Source organism: Pseudorca crassidens, chromosome 9 (genome assembly GCF_039906515.1).
Source record: "Pseudorca crassidens isolate mPseCra1 chromosome 9, mPseCra1.hap1, whole genome shotgun sequence".
Lineage (NCBI taxonomy): Eukaryota > Metazoa > Chordata > Mammalia > Artiodactyla > Delphinidae > Pseudorca > Pseudorca crassidens.
In genome coordinates this window covers 51,928,579-51,950,491 of record NC_090304.1, presented here as the reverse complement: position 1 = coordinate 51,950,491, position 21,913 = coordinate 51,928,579, and the positions used below count along the sequence as shown (strand labels likewise).

At 55.6% G+C, this 21,913-nt stretch overlaps 1 protein-coding gene across 9 annotated transcripts; it reads right to left on the bottom strand.

Annotated features, from left to right (window-relative positions):
* Window positions 1-2,504: 2,504 nt before the first annotated feature.
* Window positions 2,505-19,947, bottom strand: P2RY2 (purinergic receptor P2Y2). 9 transcript variants are annotated; one of them, XM_067750264.1, is made up of 4 exons: window positions 19,193-19,935; window positions 12,458-12,545; window positions 9,239-9,521; window positions 2,505-4,286 (listed from the first exon to the last, which is right to left on the bottom strand). In XM_067750264.1, exon 4 carries the CDS (start codon window positions 4,280-4,282, stop codon window positions 3,152-3,154), a length of 1,131 nt encoding a protein of 376 aa, XP_067606365.1. In that variant the 5' UTR covers window positions 4,283-4,286; window positions 9,239-9,521; window positions 12,458-12,545; window positions 19,193-19,935; the 3' UTR covers window positions 2,505-3,151. The 9 variants fall into 9 exon arrangements, 8 of the variants coding, with proteins under 8 accessions (XP_067606365.1, XP_067606368.1, XP_067606370.1 ...); XM_067750267.1 differs by lacking the exon at window positions 19,193-19,935 and adding an exon at window positions 14,245-15,247; XM_067750269.1 differs by lacking the exon at window positions 12,458-12,545 and having other exon boundaries at window positions 9,260-9,521; window positions 19,235-19,938.
* Between the last annotated feature and the right edge of the window lie 1,966 nt (window positions 19,948-21,913).

Genomic DNA, 21,913 nt, shown 5'->3' with positions numbered 1-21,913 from the left:
CCTGGCCTCAGCTCCCCAGCTCCATCAGAGGTGGGAAGAGCTGGGGTGGTGGGGGTGATGGCAGGATTCCCACAAAGGCACTGACCTGCACTAAATGGAGCAGAGCTGCAGGGGCAGCCCGAGCCCCTGGCGCACGACCAGGCACCACGCCGACCTGCTGAGTGACCTTGGACAAGGCCCTGCCCCTCTCTGGCCTTGAGTCTGCAGCTGGGCTGGATAATCCCTGGGGTCCCTGGCAGGGGCTGTGACCTTTCACAGCGTCCTTCAGGAGTCAACAGCCCCAGGAAGTGATGTCAGGGCGACGAGGTGGAGAAAGGGCAGCAAGGCCCAGAGAGTAAGAGGAGATATTTTGAGAGCAGGCAGGTCCCTCCACGTCACTGCTGGACAATGGTCTGGGGCTGGGAGTGGAAAATCCTGTTCTTACTTGGGCTGAAAATAGTATACGGCAACAGAGTAAAGAACCTCACCCACCAGGCAGGGGGCCTGGGCACTGAGAACAAGGCCAGATGTCCACACCGTAGAGCCAGACGGTTTGACTAGGGTCCGCAGGAGGGGCCCTGGGCCTGTCCCTGGTTCCCTTAGGGTCTTCATTCCCCACCCCCACCAGTGCCTGCCACAGGATTAGATGGTGAGTCAGGCCCTCCTGTCCCCTAGCTCCTGTGTCCTTAGAAATCTGTAGGCAGTTGCTTTAAGGAAGGCATCCTGGCACTAGGCCATAGTGTGGTCTCTATGTGCTGTGGGGCTCTCAGTTCTTGGGGTCTCCAGGACAGCTGCTGGAGGGGTAACTGGGCAGGACATGAAAGGAATGGGGACTATAGGGGAACTTGGGCCTGTGGTGGACACAGCCCCATCCCCAACCACAGACAGACACTAGGCAGCCCCCAAAGTCACAATGTATAACTCCCTGCCTCTGAGTCTGAGCAGGGCTGAGGGGGTCAGAGCTCAGCATTAACACTCCTGGCCAGTAGAGTATCTCACCTGGGTAGAGGCACCTTATAAACTGGGATTGGGTTCAGCCTGAGCAGCAGCTGGTAAGAAAGAGATAGGCTCAGGCCTGCAAGAAATGTTCAAGGACAGACTGTAAGACATCATCACAAAAATGCTCATAAGGACACGGGCTACATTAACAGGAGTATAGAACCTAGAATGTGGGAGGTGAGCATTTCACACTACTTTGGGCAAGTCACCCACATTGCACAGTGCAGAGGAATCATTTGGGTCATGGCTTATGACAGGTCCCTGTCTATGGGGGAGCCCATGTGAGCAACCTCTGGGGGGTGCCGTTTTGAAGAGGCAGAGTGGGAAGGGTGGAGAAGTCATAGGAGGTAGGTGTAGGTGGGGTGGGGAGAGAAGGACCTTCTCTCAGGCAGAGTGGGCCCATCGGGCAAGGGCTCTCCCACAGGGAGAGGGAGAGAGGGAGAGAGAGAGAGAGAGAGAGAGAGAGAGAGAGAGAGAGAGAGAGAGTCCTTATCCTTGAGGTTCAAAGTGAGGTCTGTCAGTTTTGCCCTATTCCTGCCCAAAGGCTAGGGCTGGGCCCTGTCCAGATGAACTCCACACATCTCCAGAGTGGTCCTGGCTAGACCCAGAACCTGTCCCAGGTGACACTTATCTCCCCCACACTAAGCTCTGACCCAGCCTGAGCACCAGACATTATGCCAGGTAGCTGGATTTTCCCAAGAGGCAAAGGACTGGACAGGAAGAGTGAATCTCTCCCACGCTTATCCCCAGTGCAAAAGAAACCTCATGGTCAGGGCAAGGAGGGAGCCCTGACTTGGCCTCCTTGTGACCCGCCCACCCTCCCCATTCCTGCCTTGAACCTGGGTACCAACTGCCCAGCCAGCTTCCAGTTCCTGCAGGCCCTGCTCTCCTGCCCCCATGTCTTTGCCTAGAACGCACCTGCACCTGGATGTTCTTCTCTGATGAAGTGCTTTTCTCAGAAGTCCACCCACTCCAGGAAGCCTTCCCTGATGCCCTGGTCCACTGCCTCAACCACTCAGCATTATCCAGTGGTGTGCTAGAGAAACTTGTACCTGCTCTCAAGAGCCCTCTGTTAATTTTTCAGGAATTTTGCAAGGAGGCTGGTATCACATTGGTAGTCTGAAACTGGCTGTGGCAGGAGTATTTGTACCACAGAAACTGGCAATGCTGCAAATAATGGGTTCCCCTCACCCCCGCACCCCCCGCCGAGAGTCAGCTAAATGGTTGAACTTTTACCAGCGCATGACTGGTCATCGCCATTAAATCCTAAACTGGGGGATCCTGAGGACTGGGACCCCACCTGACTCCCCTCTGTACCCAGCAAAACCAGGCATAAAAGCCAGTTAACTTTAAAGTGGAGGATGACCTGGGGTCTGGAGAGTACATTTATATTCCTCGTACGAGGCCACCACTGAGGCAGCTACTGGGGAGGCGGAAGAGAACAGGTTGGAGAAAGGACCCTGGTGTGGATGGTGAGAGCTCCCCAGGCTGTATCCCCAACCTCCAACTGCACAGCGGGGTCCGGCTCAGCAGGTAACAACACCTTTAGTACAAGTCCCAGCCTCCAACTGGCTCCCAGCCTCCAGATGGGTTCATGACATCAGTTCCCAGACGTTCATCCCTTGGGCTGGGCGTCCCCCTCAGAGCTGAGCCCACAGTGGCACTCAGACCACTCCGACTCATCGTGGGAACCTCTGGCTCAGCCCTGACTCCTTACCAGCGTCCTCTGGTCAACATGCGACCCTGTCCCTCCCAGGCAGCTCAGGCACAGGCTTGGCTGTGTGACCTTGGTTAAGTCACTTTCCTCTCTGGGCCTGTTTCTCCACTTGACTTGATTAGGCTGGAGCCCAGCCTAGGTACCTTGGCAGGCACAGCCAGGTATTTATGTGGGATTCAGGCCAGGGGCAGTGCTGGCCCCAAACACTTGCCTTTCTTAAAACCTTACTCCCCACATCTCACATACAAATGGTGACTCAGGATGTGGGGACTGCTGAGCTCTCTGGACCACAGAGAACAAACTGCGCCCCTGTCAAATGACAGAGCGCTGGGGTCACGGCCCCCTTGACCATCCGGCCTGATTCACTGATGGCCCATATCTGGGGAGACTGTCCCATTTGGACAAGTCTACAGTCCCACCCGACACAAACTGGCACAGGCCCAAGGGGTTCCGGTCCTACAGCCGGATGTCCTTAGTGTTTTCACTACCAGGCGGTGTGGACTCTATCTGTCTAGAGTCCTCACTGCTGGCCGAGTCTTCTGTCCTCTTAGTGTCAGTTCTGTTGAACCTATGCAGGCCCAGCCTGCGGCGAAGCTGGGTGGTAGGGGTGGGGTCTGTGGGTGGCTTGGCGTCCCGAGCAAAGCGCACGAGCCTCTGCCCAGCCAGGAAGTAGAGCACGGGGTCAAGGCAACTGTTGGCGCTGGCCAGCGGCCGGGTGATCTTGTAAGCCATGTTGATGGCGTTGAGGGTGTGGCAGCTGAGGTCCAGCGAGCGGAAGGAGTAGTAGAGGGTGCGGGTAACGTGGAAAGGCAGGAAGCAGAGGGCGAAGACAGCTAGCACCACGGCAATGGTGCGCACCGACTTGCGCTTGGCCCGCGGCAGGCCTCCCGAGGTCCCGTGGGTCGGCTTTAGCAGCCGCCGAGCCATGAGCACGTAACAGACCAGGATGATGGCGAAGGGCACCGCGAAGAGCAGGCTCAGCATGACGGAGCTGTAGGCCACGAAGTGGCTGAAGAGCTCGGGTGCCGAGGTGTCGTGGCAGGTAATGCGGCCACCACGTGCACTGGTGGTGACGAAGTAAAGCACGGGTGCCTGGCAGGCCAGCACCAGCACCCACACGGCGACGGCCACCCTGCGGGCGTAGCGGGCCCGGCCCCAGCGCAGCGAGCGCAGTGGACGCAGGACACCCAGGCATCGGTGCACGCTGATGCACGTGAGGAAGAGGATGCTGCAGTAAAGGTTGGTGTAGAAGAGGAAGCGCACCAGCTTGCAGAGCACTGTGCTGAAGGGCCAGTGGTCACCGCGGGCGTAGTAATAGACCAGCAGGGGCAGGGAGGCCGCGTACAGCGCGTCCGACATGGCCAAGTGGAACATGTATGTGGTGGAGGCGTTCCAGGTCTTGAGGCGGCACAGGAAGATGTAGAGAGCCACGGCGTTCAGACACAGCGCGAGCACGCACACCACGCCGTAGGACACAGGCAGTAGCACGTACTTGAAGTTCTCATTGAAGCGGCACTTGTAGCCCAGCTCATCCCCATCCCAGGTGCCATTGATGGTGCCATTCCAGAGGCCCGGGCCTGTGGCCATCGCCCTGAAGGGAAGGGGGTGGTGGGGAGAACGGCCATCAGGACCCAGCAGGGAAGCCTGACACCCCCACCTGACCAGGGCCATGAGGGACCCCAAGTGCCCACAGACTCCCTCGGTTAAGATCTGCCCAACTACGTTCGAGGCTTTTATTGCATCTGATCTGCCTCTCTCCCTGGACCCAGGGGGCCCAGAACCTTGGAACCCTGGAACCTTAAGGATGCATGAGATCCATGACTGTCAGGATCATATAATTCTAACACTTTGGAACAGGGAGAGGCAAAATACCCCCTGAGGGCCAAATCCAGCCTACCAGTCTGTTTTTGTAAATAAAGCTTTATTGGAACACAGCCATGCCCATCTCTTTACATAGAGTTGAATAGTTGTGACAAAGACCATATGTTCCTCAAAGCCCAAAATACTTACCAGCTTGCCTTAAAAAAAAAAATCAGTCACCCTGTTTGAGAACCTCAGGAACACAGAGTTCTAGATCTAGGATTCTGAGCTCTAGAACCTGAGGATCTGGTGGTCCCAAAGGGGTACCATCTGAGATTCACGGAAAGGGGCCTTTGAGGCTGACTGGGTCCACCTCACACCCAGTGCCCACTGCCTGTTTGTGGCCAGTGGGAAGCCCACACCTTCCTGGTGGCATCAGGAAGTTCTTTCCTTTAGCTCAGCTTTCTTCTCTCTGAGGAGGCTCTGGCCCTGTGCCTGGTATTTTGGTATTTGAGGGAGTATTTCCAAGGGTCTCCCTCTTCAGTCATTCATTCACCTCTCAGCAAATATTTTTAGGCACTCCTATTCTGGTACTTTCTGCATCTGTAAACAGAAGTCCTGCTCCCTGGCCTATGAGGCTACCAGATGGGGCTGTGACCCTCCTGAAGATTCCAGGGAAGTCTGGGGTGCAGGTGGTAGTGGGGGCATTGGGGGACTTCTGCTGGGGGGCAAATTCAGCTTCCTCCAGGCTTGCCCAGCTTCTCTTCACACATCATCACTACCTTGACCTTCTCCTACCTTGTCCCCAGTGAGCATATAACACAGCCCTGATGCCTGACCGCCCAGACAGTGAGCACCTGGAGATCAGGATGCCACCTTCCTCCTCTCCCCACCCCTCCAACGTGACCAAGAGCTCTCTCAGACTATCCCAGTCTGGAAGGCAAAGGTGTGCCCAAAGGTCTCAGAAGGTAGGCTGGAAATCATAACGGGAGTGCCAGAGGGGCAGGTTTGGGACAAACACAAAGAATAACTTTCTAATAGTGTGAAGGGGCAGGGGGAGCTGACATTATTCAAGCCCCACTACTACTATGTGTGCTTTATTCATGTGACTTCATTCTATCCTTACAACACGGTTCAGGGAGCCAGGTTATCATGCCCAGGTTTCCGATAAAGAGGCTGAGACACAGATCATTCAAGTAAGTTGGCCCAGGTCACAGGCTGAGGATAGGCTGCAGTTCCTATCTGGGTCCATCCCACAATGGAAGGGGCTGTAGGAGGAGGTAGTGAACTCTCTGCTTACGGGGGTGTGCAAGCATCTCTCTAGCAGAGTCTGCAGAAGGGCTTGTGCCCTATGTGTGGGTGTGTCTGGGATGACAGAGAGGACAGATGTCATGTGTGTCCTCCCCACCCTGAGAATCTGGGGCTGTAAAACCCCTTTCATTTTGGAACCTGGGGTCCTGAGAGGCTGGGGCTTAGAGATTCTGCGGGGCCGGTGACCTCCGCTCCCTTAGACACCGAGCTTCTTGCCCAGCCTGGTCTCCCAGAAGCAGCCTGAGGCCCATGAAGTTAAGATTAAGGGGTGCTGAAGGACACACTGCTCCCTCAGCCTCCTTCTTTCCCCATAACCCTCCCCTTCCCCCATCTTCCCTGCCTCCTATTGTCAGCAAAGATGCTACCAGGAGGCAGGGAGCTTGCACTTGTGACCTCCCTCCCACGGACACAGGCTCCTCCCCAAGGAGCCGGGGCAGATCCAGGGTGAGGAGGTAAGTATGGGGTTGGGGTGGGGGGCGCTGGCAGGGCCAAACTGCTGGGACCCCTCTGTCCTGGGGCCAGGACTCAGGACCCAGCATGAAAGCACTTCCTGTATCCCACTCCACTCCTTGCAGCCCAGTGTCACCTCCACCCTTGCTGCTGGAGCCACTGCATCGGCCTCCCTGTCTCCAGCCTCAGTCCCCCCAGTCCAGAGGGGTCTCTGGAAAAGACAAAGTCATTCTCCTGCTTGAAACCTCCTGTGGCTCCTGTCTGCTCTCAGGAGAAAACCCAGCTCTTCGGTCTGGTACCAGAGGTTTTCATAATCCAGCCTCTGTCACCAGCCGCACCCCCTGTGACCTGCAGTTTCCTGAATGCACCCAATGCTTTTTGCCTCCCAGCCTTATGTTGCTCCTTCAATCTGGGATCCATTCACACCCGTCGCCTCCACCTGTTGAAATTACAACTCTGTCCATCAGCGCAGCAAACTCCAGTGATTAAGAAGAACCCGGCCTCTGGACACAGACTGCCTTTGTTCCCTCATCTGTAAAATGAGGTGATTAACAGAACCTATATCACAGGGCTGCTGTGAGGATTAGGTAATTCGTGTAACACGTTTGGAGCCATGCCTGGCACACAGCAGGTACACTGTGTGTTACGAGCTTCGAGGCTCAGCTCACCTGCAGCTTTTTCCTGAAATCTTTGGGGAGCTCTCTCAGGCCAGGGGTGGAAGAGAGAGATAGAAGGTCCTGGAGGCTGTGAAGCAGGTGAGTGTGGTGGACCAGGGGAATGACTCCAAGGCCCAAGCTGGGGTCAGGCCTGGGGACCTCGTGAGGGAAGAGGTCTGAGAGCTGTTTGAGAGGGTGGCTGGAGAGACTGGTCCAGAGGGAGTTTGCATGGAGGAGGGGCCAGGATGCCTCAGGCTCAGGGGTCGGGAGGAGGGGGAACTCAGTGTCGGGCATGGTAAGTGTGAGATGCCACATCATGGACTGTGGGGAAGGGCGAAGGCTGGGACCAGCAGGTCTGGTGCACTGGGAGATGAGCAGGAGTTGCTGGCTCACAGGAGCTGTAGGAGGAGCCTGGAAGCCCGGGTGTGAGACTAAGAATCTGTGGAGGAGCCATTCCCCCTGGGGACACCGGCTTGGGGTGTGCAGCTCTACCACAGAGCCCCAGAGGACATCAGGTATTTCCTGCCCTCCTGAGGTTCAGACCTCTCATGGGCTGAATCCCCTGGCCTGGTAGAACTGTGATTCTCAAACTTCCCCCATGAGGTGCTCTGCCCCGCTGGAGACAGGGTGGGTGGCCCCTCTGTACTCCCTGCTCAGGGAGCACCACCCCCAGCCCCACCTCCCCACTGCTGCTCTGCTCCTGCCCAGGTGCTGAGGCCTGCTGGGTCTCTCCTCAGAGTCGGGGTCAGGGCCCTCATCTTCCCTTCATGGTCAACATCTCATTGCTCTACACAGTTTCTTGCTAATTACTTATGATGGAATCTCTGACACTGATGAGAGGGGCAGAAACTTCCCTAAGTCTCTCATGAACCAAGGGAGCTGCCCTTTCCACCTATTTTAAGACATCCTGACCTCCACCCTCACAGGCCAGCTGGGGACTCTATCATTGTGGCCCCTGTCCAGACTGACCCTGCCTGTCCTACCCCTCCACAGGCTGGCCCACCAACCTGTGAGAACATCTTTCCTGCCCCACCCGCTCTGACCAGCCCCTGCTTATGGAGACAGCCAAGTGCCCAGCCCTCTCCATCAACCCTCTCCACTGCCTCTCCTGACCCCTGATGCCCTTGGGGCCTCACTCCCAGCTCCCCAGGACCAGCTCCCGCCTACCTTTGTCCAACACCACTCACCAGCCCCTCTGTGTCCAGTTCTGGCTGGCCCTGCGCTCAAGAGCTCCTAGTGTGGAGGGAGATGTGAGCCATGTAAGTGCCTGCCAGGCTTTCCTGCCTTTGTGTATAGCTGTTCTTTCTGTCTAGAAAGCCTTTCCAGACCCACACACACTGCACTCTATCCTGCCCATCCCTCAAGGCTCTTCTCAAATGTCACCTCATCTCTGAAACTCTCCCCCTCCATCACTGATCCCCCAGGGCATTCCTCACACCCTGCTGGAAATTTGTCCTTCCACTCTCTACCCCAACACATTCCAGGTGCTCCTGGAGGGCTGGGTCCATCTGATTCCTTTCTCTGGTCCTATCATCCAGCAAGAGGCCTGATCCAAAGCGGGTATGACATGAATGAGAGAATGAACGAATGAGTGAGTGAATGAATGAATGAAGCAAGCACAAGAGCTATGGGAGGCCAGAGGAGGCTAAGCTTTATGATGGTGGCTCTCCTTTCCCTTATTCCTCTGAGGACCTTTCACAGGACAATGACATTGAAGGATTTCTCAGCAGCTGATCCTAGGTGGCCAGGGGTCACAACAGCCCTCCAGGGGCCCAGCTCACCTGAGGCCTGCTCCTGCCCTAGGCAGGCTCCTGGACTGTCTCTCTTTCAAGAGCCCTGCTCTACTCCGGACACATCAGAGAAATGCCAGAGGGAGGGGAACCGGACCCAGGCATTCTGGAGACGGGTCAGCTCTCTGATCCACATTCCTTTACCTCACCCATCTCTGGCTCAGGAGCTCCTGATCCTAGATCACCACCCCCTTCACTTTGTAGGGGTCAAGTCTGGGCAGAGCGACTTCCCTGCAGCATTCTCATTTCATCCCTCACCTCATTCCTTGGCAGATGCCGCCATAGAGGTTAAGCTATTTGTTCAAGGTCACACTGCCAGGAATTGGAAAGATTGGGTTTGATACCCAGGGCTGTCTGGCTCTGAAGCCTGAATTCATCACAGCCTGGGAACGAGGGAGCAGGGCACAGATCCCCTTGATTTACCCCCAGTTCAGTGTATACACATGCACGAGTGCACCGGCCCCAGCCCCCCAGCCTCCCAGCCTCCCAGCCTCCCAGCCTCCCAGCCAGTAGACCCTGCCCTTGCACACCCATACCTGACCAGCCCCTGCTCTCACTGTCAGGATGCTCAGCGCAGGCTCAGATTCCTCACTCATGAATGCACCCGCCTGGACCCCTGGACTGAGCTGCAGGGAACTCTGTGGGAAAAAGGAAAAACAGGTCCCCTGGCCTGGGGCCTCGCCCAGCTTCCAGCATTTCTCAGGGCAGGCAGTGCCTGGGCTCCTGAGACAGGGAGGTGGAGACAGCTTGGGCTCTGGGTCACGGGAAGTCAGCCAGGCTGAGCCTTCCCCGGGCTGCCTCCTCTGCTCCAATCTTGGTCTGAAAGAGGCAAAGAGGTGAGCTGGTGTGCTTGTCCCGGTAGACAGGAGTGTCCTCTGCCCACCCTCAACCCCTAGCCGTCCACCCTTAGCTCACATGTTCTAGGGACGGTTGTTCCCAACCTTCAGGCCCAGGTCCCCTTTCACGGGAGGGTGGCTCTGCCAGGCAGAGTCTCCCCCATACCCTGCAGAGTTGAGCTGAGCCTCCAGTGTCCCCTCCCTTGGTCCTGGTCTGGAAACAGTCAATACCCTCCTTGTCCAGTGTACACTCGACAGTACTCTGGCCAATCTAGTTTAGCTCAAGCTGGGTCTCTATCTGGAATACCCTTCCCCCCTCATCCCACCTCTAACCATTCCTCCACAGGTGTTGTAAACACACAAGGACACACACAGGCATGGATACACCTAGATACACAGATACACAGAGATGTACATAGTCATACTCAGATGTATACACACACACTCTCTCCCAGAGTCTTAAACAGTCAGGGCCTGGAACAGCCTTTAGAAATCACCTCTGCCAACCTCCCATTTGACAGAGGAGGAAACTAAGGCCCAAGGCCTCACAATAAGCCAGGGACAGAGCCAAGAGCAGAACCCAGGTCTGGATTCTGGCCCTAGTTTTATGTCTTGCCTGAAGCCCCTCCCACAGAGCAGGCACAGTGCTTCAGTGAGGGGATGGTGACCTGGTGGAGGAACGCCTCTGTGTGGTCAGGTCCCAGCAGAACCTCAGACCCATCTCGGAGAAGAACATCCCCCTCCTTTTTCTCCCGATTTCATTTCCCTGCAATGGGGGAGTGGGGTCTGAGACAGCTGAGCCAGGTCCCCAAGCTGGAAGTACAATGCAAGCATGGAGGAAAGTGGGGAGAGGAGATGGGTGGCTGCAGGAATAGAGCAGGGGGAGGGGGCACTGGAAAGGCCCTGGACCACCGTTTTCCCAGTGCACCTTGCCCCAGGAGTCTCAGGCTGACATTGGCCAGTGGGCTGGTAGCTGTTTGCCAGTCTGTTCTGGAGTCTAGTGACAAGGTGAAAGAAAGAGCTTCACCTTTTCACCCACTCCACCAGGGTCACACCCAGTGTTCTCCTCCTAGGGAGATATCTTCACTCAAAAGACTAAGGTAGAACAACACATGTTCTCAAAGCCACTCTCCCATTTCTGAGAAGGGTCTCTACCATCCATCCTTCCAGGCTTCAAAGCTCCAGTATACCCTTGACAACCTCTCTCTTTCCCACCCATGTGAAACCATCACTCACCAAGCCCTGTCACTTCGACCAATGCAGTGGCTTAGACGTGCCACTCTTCCCGACCCCGTGGTTTTGAGCCTGCATTTCTCCTCCAGACCATTGCACTAGCCTACTTACTCCCTGCCTCCACTCCTGCCCCTCCTGTCCATCTTTCATACTGCAGTTATGGGTCTTCCTAAACCACACATCTGACCACATACTATGGAGCTCAAAATCCTTCCATGGCTCCCCATTGCCCTCAGGTTGACATCTAAGTTCCTGAGCCTGGCACTCAAAGCCCTGCTGATCTGGTGCCTGCCATCCTCCACACCACTCTCCCTCTCCGCCTCCACCCTCATCTTTCTGTCTCCAACACAGCAAAAGCAGTCCCATGGTCATATCTTTGCTTAGGGATACCCTCCCTTATCTTCTAACAGCTATGTCATAACAAGAGTTGAATGCTTTCTCTGTGCCAAGTTCCATGTTAGATGGCTCCATCAACCTCTTCTCGTTTAGTCCTGAGAATTTCAGAGAGGTTGAATGACCTCTCCAGGGTCACAGAGCTAGCAAATGGCAGAGCAGCCCCCATCTGTCTGACTTTAGGAGCTATGCCCCTGACCGTAAGCAGATAAGGTAGGGGTTCCCCAGAGAAAGAAAACCAGGCATGGCTTTCTTGGCATAAGAGAAGCCATATTAGGCCTAGGATTTAAGCCTGGCCAAAAATGCTTGCCCTTGAACAGGTCTCAGTAATTAATGATCTTAAGGGCAAGAGAGGTAGCAATAGCAAATACAATAAATCAGTTGTAAAGATTCCCAGCGCTGTTTCAATGGTAAAGATTAGCCTGAAGCACTTTCTTGAGCAGTTCTGCACAATTTAAACCCCCCTTGAGGGCTCAACCACCAGATCAACTGGAACCTAAGGAATGATGATGATGACCTTTTCTGACTTGAGTCCTCAGTCAACTAAAGCTTAGACCCTGTCAACCTTTGCCCCAATTATATGCTGAGTTCTCTGCTCATATCCCTTGCAAGTGAATATTCATGTACCCTTAGCTTAAAACTCCCCCAATTTTGCTGTTCGGTGAGACACTGCTTTGGGAAAGGTCCCCGGTGTTCTCCTTACTTGCTGCAAGTAGTGAGTACTTCCCTGTTCCGCTCTTTGTCTGGGTTATGCCTTTTGGCTTGATGCCCATGAAGAGGCGAACCCAGTTTTGGGGTAACTACCTCATACCCTCCAAAGCCCGGATCCTCTCTTCCAGGAAGCTCCCTGACCAGCCCTCTTTGAGCCCCACAGTTTTGCCTGTCTGATTAATTCTCCACCGGAGGGAACATCTTACGGGCAGGGCCCAAGATCTACTCTTCCTGGTAGTTCCCCATTGTGAAGCAGCCATGATGGTTACTGTACCCATCTTACAGTTAAAAAAGAAAAACCATCAAGGCCAGAAAGGGTAGCCCAAGATCTCACCCAAGGTCACCAATAAGGCAAGGGCAGAGCCAAGCCTAGCATGCAGACGGACTACCCTCTCCCTTAACCTGGCTCTGTCTCTATCCCACACTGGGTCTTTCTCCCTGTGGTCCCAGGCTAGTGACCCCAAAGCCAGGAGGAGTGACTGGGGCAGTTCCCAGGCTGGTTGCAGAATTTCCAAGGTGGTTGGACAACATTCCAGCTTCCACTAGGGTGGCTCTGGAATGTACTGCCTGCTCCATACCCACCTGGCTGGCCCTGTCCAGTTTGACAGGGGAAAGTGACCCATCACCATTCTGGAAACTCCTGCTGCCTGCCTCTGCTGGGGGTGGAGTGCTGTGAAGGGAAAACAGAGGCTCTGGATCCAGAACACCACTGAGGGGCAGGGGAGGGCACTGGGTGGGTGAGAGATCCCAGTTCTGCCATTCCCAGCTATAGGATCTGGACAAGCCTCAGCTCCACAACTTAACTCTCAATTTCCTTGCAATCTAAGAACAGTACCTGCCTCGTAAGTTTGTCGAGATAACTAAAGGAGATGATTTAGACTCATTTTGTGAAATAATTAAAAGAGATATGATTTTAGCACGTGAAGAAGGCAGGGAGGATGGGGGTATCCCAGGAAGATAAGAGGGGCAGGAAACCCACAGGTATTATGGGCAGAGAAGCAAGGTCACAGCCAGACTGACCACAGATCAAGGTTCCCACACTGAAGGCTATCCTCAGAAGGGAGGGCAGCTTAGGGATCCCCCGCAGGACTTACACCCCACCATACCCCATCACTCACTCACCCTTTACAGGGGCTGCCATACCTACACCTGTCCCTGTGCGGGGCACTTAGGGACTCTGAGGTGGGTCAGACCCTTCCGTGATCTTGAGGAGCTCACTGTCAAGGCTGAGGGTGGAGGGAAGAGGACAGGGGAAGAACCAGAAACAGTCAGCAACAACTTAAGGTGATGAGAGCTGTAGGAACCAAGAGGGACGCTAATGGGAATGGGGGGCGGGCAGTGATCAGGGAAGGCTTCCTGGAGGAGAGGACACCTGCCTTTGGAAGATGGGTAGGAGTCAAGAGCGTGGAGAGAGAAGAGGAGCAGAGTGAGCGAAAACTGGGGCAATATGTTTGGGAAACTGTCAGTCATCCCTGTGGCTTGAGGGGAGTAGAGAGGACAAGCCTGGGTTGGAGGATAGGAAGAATCTTGGAAGTCATCCTCTGCCGCCTCCCAAATGTCCTCCATGGGGCTGAAGGCCAATAGGCCCCCAGCATTTTCTGGTGTGCTTTCTGCACCATGAACACAGGGGCTTGTCTGGGGAAATAGCTGAGGGCTAACCTCAGATGTCATCAGCAGGTGCTGTTGTCGTGTGAAGCCTCTGCAGCCTCCGCTGGAGGCCCTGGGTCTCTGTAGCCCCTTCTGGAATCTCTCTCCCCCTTGGGAGCCCTCAGGATCCTGACCGTAGGAGCCACCCATTGGGGTTGAGCTCAGAGCATCTGAGTGTGTGGGTCTCAGGTCAGCTAGGCTGGTCCTCCCACCTTACAGATCAGGAAACTGAGACTCCTGAAGAGGAAGGGCCTTATCAAGGTCTGGTCTTCTAATTTTCAGTGTGGGGTTGAGCACCCCCAAACCCACTCCAGGGCAGGACTCCAAGCCATCTGATCCACCTCTGACACAGCACAGCCCCACGCAGTTGCTAACCTGAACAAGTTCAGAACCACAATGCCCTGGACCCCACCCCAACCCATCACACTCGAACGTCTCCAGCCATACTCAAGAGGCAAGAACCCTGGGTTCAGGCTCCAACTTGGAACCATCCATGCTGTGCAATCTTGGTCAAGTCAGTTCCACTCTCTGAGCCTCAGGTTCCTCACTGGTCAGACAGGGAGAATCACTGCTACGTAAGACAGCTCATGAGGAATGAGCAAGACAAGGGGGGCAGGTGGGTGCTCCGTGGGGCTAGCAGATCATGTGCTGTCCTAATGTGGAGGCTGCATCTGCCCATCTTGGCAAAGAGACCCCGAACACTTCTCAGCAGGGGGACTTACCAGGTGACCTAGCAGAGGAGGAGGGGTCATGGTCAGAGGAGTCAGGGAAGCCTCCTAGAAGGGGCCGTGATCAGGTCTGTGGAGAAGCAGGAAGGGTCCAGTTTCGGCGGAAAGAGGGAGAATGGAGACCCCAAGGTAGAAAAAGGGACAAAAGTGTTGGCCAGGATATACGTGAGCCTGTGATTCTGATTGTCTCACTCAGAGTGCTTCCAGGATTTGGAGTTCATTGGTTCTTACAGTCCAGTTCCAGGAGTCTCTGGTTCCAGGAGTGAATGCTAAATGTTTCTTCGCTTCTGTTATTCATTGCTTCTGACAGCTTTGGTTTTGAGATTTTCAGAACCACGGGAGTCTAGACTCTCAGAGTAACACAATCATAAATCGCTTTCCCAGGAGTCACAGTGTCTTAACAAACATTTGCTAATACCCCCATATGCCCAACCTCAGAAAGACCCTGCAAACCCAGACTCAGATCAGACTCTGTCAGGCCCTTGTGGAGCTCCAGTCCAGATGGGGAGAAAGACACAGACATGGACCAAGTCCGCTTGAGTGATTAAGCCATGACTAAGGGAAGTCCTGGGGATATGGAATCCAGAGTAACCTCTAACTGGCGTGGGGATGTAGTCAGGGAGAGCTTCCCTGAGGAGGGGTCATTTGAGCTGGGACTTGAAGGATGATATGGAGTTTGTCAGGTAGACAAAAATGTAGGAGAGCACTGAAGGCAGAGGGAGGAGCACGTGCAAAGACGCCGTGGTGTGACAGCGTGGCCTGTCGGGGGAAGACTGGGGGGTCATGTGAAGTTGGAGTGGAGGGTTAGGTGGCACAGAATGTGGGAGGGCCTGAGGTCTCACACGGAAAGGCTTGAAGGCCAGGCTGAGGCCTCAATCCTGAGGAAAATGAGGAGCCCTGGCAGGGCTTAAGCAGGGAAGGACATGGTAGGAGGTGATCTTTGCAAAGATGGTGCCACATGGAAGTTGGATAGGAAAGGGGGGGTCAGAAAGGAGGGATCGGGGGCTTCCCTGGTGGCGCAGTGGTTGAGAGTCCGCCTGCCGATGCAGGGGACACAGGTTCATGCCCCGGTCCGGGAAGATCCCCCATGCCGCGGAGCGGCTGGGCCCGTGAGCCATGGCCGCTGAGCCTGCGCGTCCGGAGCCTGTGCTCCGCAACAGGAGAGGCCACAACGGTGAGAGGCCCGCGTATCGCAAAAAAAAAAAAAAAAAAAAAAAAGAAAGAAAGGAGGGATCAAGAAGGAGACTACACACATAATGGTCCAGTGAGGGGAGCTGATCCCTTGGCCCTGGATTTCCTTGTGAGATGGAAAGCATCCTTGCTGGCCCACAGCCCAGCCACAGCAAGACTCCTCCCACAAGTTGAGGCTGGGGAGGTTGCGCGCTCACCAGGAAGCTGTAGCAACACCAGGATCCTCCCCAAGGCAGGGGGAGGGGAGAGGAGAGGAGAGGGCCCCAGGAAGTCTGAGGGAGGCCCTCCTCCCATGCTCCAGTGCCCAGGCAGTGTCATTGTCACTGTGATGACAGGGCACCAGGGTGGAGCACCAAGGAGGAAGCAGCTGCCCAGAAGGGCCTAGGTTGCCCATCTTCCCAGCAGGGACTCCAGCTACTCACTGGACCAGACACAACTCAGTCCTTGGAGATGGCATGACAGAGGAGTAGAGGAACCCCTCTGCTCAAGAACCAACTGTATCTCTCCATGGAGCAAGATCTTTCTCTTCTATTATACACCTAATTTCACCTGGTCATTCATTTCCCAAACACTCACTGGCACCTTCTCTGTACCCAGCCTGTGCTGGGTGATGTGGACAGAGAGGGACAGTGGGCCCGGCCTGACCTAGTCCTGCAACTGACCTCTAGGATGAGTACAGAGGTCAGGGAAGGCCCCCATAGCCAGTCTCCCAACGGCTGGGAGAGGCCAGACCTGAGGACACAAAGGCAGGCCTAAGAGGAAGGTGTGGGTCAAAAGGTACACCAGACAGACCCACAGAAGGAAGCTGGGGAGAGGAAAGATTTCACCGGGGTGACTGCACCCCCTCTCACCCAGATCAGCAAGGCTTCTCCAGCCCTGTGGGCAGCCTGAGCAGATACTATCTTACCAGCAGCTGGGTAATCAGGCCACAAGCAAGAACTGAAGACGTGTTTTCAGGATGGAATTCAAACTTCCTTCAGCCTGAAAACTAGAGGACCTGGCCTCACCCAGATGGGGCTTCTGTCTTGAATGCGGAGGGATAAGCTAGGTAGGGCAGGTAGGCAGGAATCCCAGCTTTCACCAGCTTTGTGACTTTGGTCAAGGTGCTCTCTGAGCCTTTATTTCCTTATCTGCAAAATGCGAGTAATAATTCCTCCCTTACGGGGCTGGTGGAAGATAAAATGAAGTACATTTATAAAATGTTACTAGTAAGCTGTCTCTGCAGAGAGGGCAGGGAGAGGAAGGCTGTCAATAGTTAAAATTCCAATAACCAGCACGATCCCTCACTATTGCATTTGTGTTCTTGTATCGTCTTCAAAACGCATTTAGGTCTGTAAGTATCACGCGCCTCCCCTGTGCCTTGCATTTTACAGCTTACAAGGCCCTTTCCTAGACACTGTCTTAAGAATCCTCATAGCAACCTGCATCCGAAGATACAAGGACCATCATGCCCAATTTACAGATGGCAAAACTGACACCTAAAGGGGCACAGTGGCTCCTCACAGCCAGGAAAGAAGCCAAATCAAAGCCTTCACGGGGTCACCTATGAGGACTTGGTGATGTTCTCACACTCTTTTAGCTGGTCCTTGGAGGATCCAGAAACCTCAAAGCTCTGTGCACCCTGGGCAGGAGGAGGACAAAAAAGGAGGGGCCATAGTCTCACTTTGCAGTCCAAGCTTGGCAACCACGTGTGAGTGTCACCCACCGTGACACTCCAACCCCTCCAAACAGACCCCAGGACAGCCCAAGGTAAGACGAAGTGGAAAGTGATAAGCCTTTCATGCCAGCTGTCCCCTCCCCCCAGCCCCACATACTCTCAATTCAAGACTTCACTGGTTCTGGCCTCCTTTTAGAGGCTGGCAGGGCAAGAACTGTCCCAAGGTCACCCAGCGTGTTGGGGGCAAAGCTGGGATGAGATCAATTTCAAGTCTCCTGGCTCCTACTAGGGGAGGGAGAGTCCTAACTCTCCCCAAATTCCTCAGCAAGAGCATCTGAGGACTCAGAGAAGTGTTTGGCCACAGGGACAAGGGCTCCAACTTTAAATAATGCCTGGATGGGTCTGGTGTCAATCTCACAAATGCCCTAAGCTTCTCGTACTCAACACTACTCAATCCATTCTCCACGCTGCAACCAGAGAGATCTTTCTGAAATGCTGTTCTGACCATGCCCTGCTCACAAAACTTCCAAGGCTCCCTATTGCCTTCTGGATGAAATCCACGTTTTCAGCTTGTGCACCCTGAGTCCTGTAGTGCCCCAGGACACACTGTTCTGACAATCTGTGCACCCATTCTGGTGACCTGATTCTGGTTTCCCCTTCTTTGTAATGACGTGGAGCTCCACTGTAGACAGGCTTTCACTGGGGAAGCTGGGGACAGGGGGCAGGGGTTAGGGGCTGCTGCTGCTCTCCCAGTTTAGCTCAGCATTGTGCAGGGTCCTGGCAACACAAAAATGAGTGAGACCCAGTTCCTGCCCTCCAGGGGTCCCCAGACCTTGGGAGAGGGAAGGAGGAGACAGACAGAGACCGTAACAGTCCAAGGTGGGACCAGGACTGCAAGAGCCCAGAAGAGGCTCCAACCCAGCTGGGGGAATCAAGGAAGGCTTCCCAGAGGAGGGGGCATCTGAACTGGCCTCCAAGGCTGGGTAGTTCTCCAACTGAAGAAGATGAGAGTAGGAGGGCAGTTCAGGCAGTGAGTATAGAATATGCAATGGTCCAGAAGCAAGAAACTGACTACTGCGCAGATTACATGCATTTACTAGAGGGTGAAGAGTCAGGCAGGAGAGGTGGCTGGAGAAGGTGGCAAGGACCAGTTCTCAGGGGCCTTGAGTCCCAGGCCAAGGGGCTCAGGCTTAGTCCAGTGGAAGTCCTGTGAAAGTTTAGCCCAAGGAGGAGAATGATTGGGATTTGGGTTTCAGGAAGTTCCCTCCAGGAACTGATCCCCCCACCCCCAAGCATTGAGCCTGCCCAGGAGGATATTTGTGTTGAACATGACCCACACACCAGCTCTACAACTGTCCTCATGTTCCACATCATTATTACTCCCCCTTTACAGACGAGGCCACTGAGGCTCAGAGAAGGGACATGCCTTGCCCACGGTCATACAGTGTACAAGGCACGGTGGAGTATAGCTCTCTGGGTCTCCAGAGAGCTTTCAGGGGGCTCTGTCTGCTCAAAGACTCTCTTTCCCAGCCGCTCCCACCAATAGTTAGCTGAGACTTTATCTGGGCCCCACCCTGACCCTCAAAAGCTCCCCATTATTCCAGCCTAGATCCCAAACAAAGTGGGCACTTCAGGCTGTGGGCCCAGGGAAGCTGGGGATGCATGATGAAAGGAACAGCTGCCATCAGTCCCACAGACTCCAAACTGGCAGTTCTGGTTCACAGCAGGGCCTGGCCCTTGGGTCTGGCTCCTGGCGACCCCAAGCCTGACACCTGCAGCCCTAGTTGGGGTGGGGAGAGAGAGAACTGTCTTTCTCCAGACTCATCCTTCGTACCGCAGCCTGCCAGATTAAAACTGCCCTGACAGAGGGTTAACTGTCCTTCTAGGCCTCTGCTCTGGCCCCCCCAAGTCTTGCCGATGCCCAGGCGAGGTTGCCCCCCAGAGCGCCCCTGGAGGGAGGGGGCTCAGCGGGCCTCCAAGGCTGGCCTGTCTCTGGCCCTGGTCCCACGCTGCCGGGGCGCCCACACCAGAGCACAAACACAAACAAGTTCCACAGGTTCAGCAACTCGACCCCGCAGGGGCGCACTCACTCACCCAGTGACAAAGACTTTCCCAAATACGCGGACGCATATTTACCCGGGTATCCGTGCACGTTCACCCGGGTATCCGTGCGGGTATCCGTCCACATTCCCCAAGATCGAAGCTCCAGTGGAGACCCAGCTCTACCACGGACCTGCCGGAGCGCTCACACCGGCTGGGAACCGCGCCTCCTCGGCCAGCCCCGCGCGCTCCGCTCTGCCTGCCCGGTGCCGGCTGAGCCGCCACCGGCCGCGTATCCGGGCCCGCCCGCCGCCGTCTCCTCGTCTCCGGGCCCTGCAGGCGGCCCGCTCTCACCTCGCAGGGCGCTCGTCAGCCCGCAGTGCCCCGGCCGCGACTCCCCGTTGCCAGCGCCAGCGTCCAGTCGCCGCGGCGGGGACCCACGTGCCTGAGAGCCCCGCCCGGCTTCCTACCCTGCCGGGTCAGGCCGGGGGCGGGACGGACTCTGGACAGACCCAGGCACAGCCATCACCACCTCCCGTCCCGACAGACACTCCGCCAACCACTTGGGGACGCTGCCGGGCGATAGGGCCGCGGGGTCAGGGCGTCCGCTTCGGGTGCTGCCCGGGGAGGGGCTGGCGGCGACTGTCCTACCGCCTGGGGACCGAGGCTCCCTGGGCTTCCTCATACGGGATGATGAGTGGTTTTCAGAGACGCTAAAGTTTTGCAAAGTTTGGCATTCTTGTGGCCCCTGTCGCTGCCCACCGCGAGACCTTCCCCGAACCTGTGTCCACTCTTCCCAGGCACCTTGCTCAGAGCACTCGCCTTCTATTTCCAGGAGGAAATCCGGGCATTCAGGGTTCTGACTCTCCACCTCTGGGGAGGAGGGTGGGGGGAGCCTCCCCTGTGCTCTCTGTGCTTAATCTCAGCCAAAAAGAGTCACTAGAAATTTCCTGAACACTCGGCTTTTCTTGGTCCATCATCTTCAGCTGCTTCCCTTGAGCTGCCTTCTCAGACGACTCCAGACACAGACATCACTCCCTTCTCTACCCTCAACCCCACTCCCGTGGCTCCTGTGGCCAGGGACCCTATGTCTGTCCCTTTCCTGGACTGTGAGCTCCAGGAGAGCAGGGACCAGGTCTGTCTGCCTTCTTCTCACCGGTCCCAGAGGTCCCAGGAGTTGTTCAATACTTGTTGGATGTTTGAATGGATGAATGAATGAACGCCCCCCTCTCTCTCATTCTGGTCTAGGCGTCAGGAGTGCATGTTCTGGCTCAGCTTCAGCACTGACTCTGGGAGACCTTGACCCAGTTCCAGCCCCTTTCAGGGCCTCCTTTTCTGTGAATTAGAGGCAATTACACTCACCCTCCCAACAACCAGTGACCTTCCATGTATGGCTTTAGACAGTCAGTCTCTGGACCAGTGCACAGGAGGTCTGTTTCTGTGGCCAAGGAGCTTGCCCAGGGCCCTGGGACCTTGAGTCCTGCTGGGCTCCACATCAGCTGACTGCGGCCTGGCTGCAGCCTTGCCAGGAGCGGGAGCAGGGTGGACACACAGTCCTGTGTGGCTCAGCCGCCTCGGCAGTGCCCCAGGGACCTTCACCCGGGAGACACAAAGGCCTCTTGTCCAGCCTCCTCCACATATTGTCCAAGCTGGTCCATGCAGCTTCTAGGGGGCTAGGAATCTCTGTGGCCCCTACTTACAGAGTCCGGGCCTTGGGGTCTCAGTGTGCGGAAGGCCCCCTGGACACTGGAGGCCTCAGCCACGCCCCTTCTTGCCCCTCCCATCAGCCCTCTACTGTAACTGCTGTTTAGGTCCAGAGAAAAAATTCCTTTGTTACCATTATGAGGAGCCAGGGCTCTGCCGCAGCCTCCAGTCAACAGGAAGGTGGGCAGCCCAGGTTCTGCTCCTGCTCTGGTCAAGTCCCGTACTTTACAGCAGAAGAAACTGCATCCCTGAGAAACACAGGGTCTGAGCTACCACAACAGGTGACTTAGGCCTGAGGCACAGAGGCAAGGGATTTGCCCTTGAACACCACAGCCTTGAGTCCCATCTTGCCTCACCTCCTTTGATACTTCTCTGAGCCTCAGTTTCTTCTTCTGCAAAATGGCAATAATGATCCCTTTTTCAGTGGCCCATCTGGTGTCCTTTTTCCAGGGTTTTGCCCATCATCCCCAGTGACCTTGGTTCAAAGGGTTGGGATTCCCCTCTAATAAGGGGCTGGAAGTCTAGGTCTCCTGACATCTTTCCCTGGGCTTTGGAGATCATCTGGTCCAGCAGGCTCCAAATCCCCCAGCTGAGTCTCCTCTACTTAGGGCAGCCTGAGGAGCCCCCATCCCACTTCAACCTGAACTCCTTTGCTTTTATCTTTGTATTTACTTACATTTTCTTGTAAGAGTTTGATGAACCATGATCCGGCTGGGAACTGAGGCCCAGCGAGTCCCATAGCAAGCCCCACACAAGGCTCCGTGACAGCTGGGTGGAAGAGCATGCAACCAAGCCAGGTCGCCGCGGCGGGGACCGAGGCGGGCTAGTGGCGAAGGCCCAGACACGTCATGGTCCCCACGAGGAGGGGGGACCACGAGAGGAAGCAGGGAGCAAGGCTCCATTAGCAGCAGCGGGTCAGGATGGGGAGGGCAAGCCCAGGAGTGCTTCTCGCCAGGCATTAGGAGGCTTCCTGCCTCTCCAACCCTGAGGAGGCATTTGGCTCTCTCAAGACTTCTCATCTTCCCTCTCTGACTGCTCTCATCTCCCCTGAGAAAACCCACTCTGAGAATT

What these genes read in the sequence shown, in the direction of transcription:
- P2RY2 (XM_067750269.1), bottom strand. Translation starts at nt 4,282, where the DNA reads ATGGCCACAGGCCCGGGCCTCTGGAATGGCACCATCAATGGCACCTGG.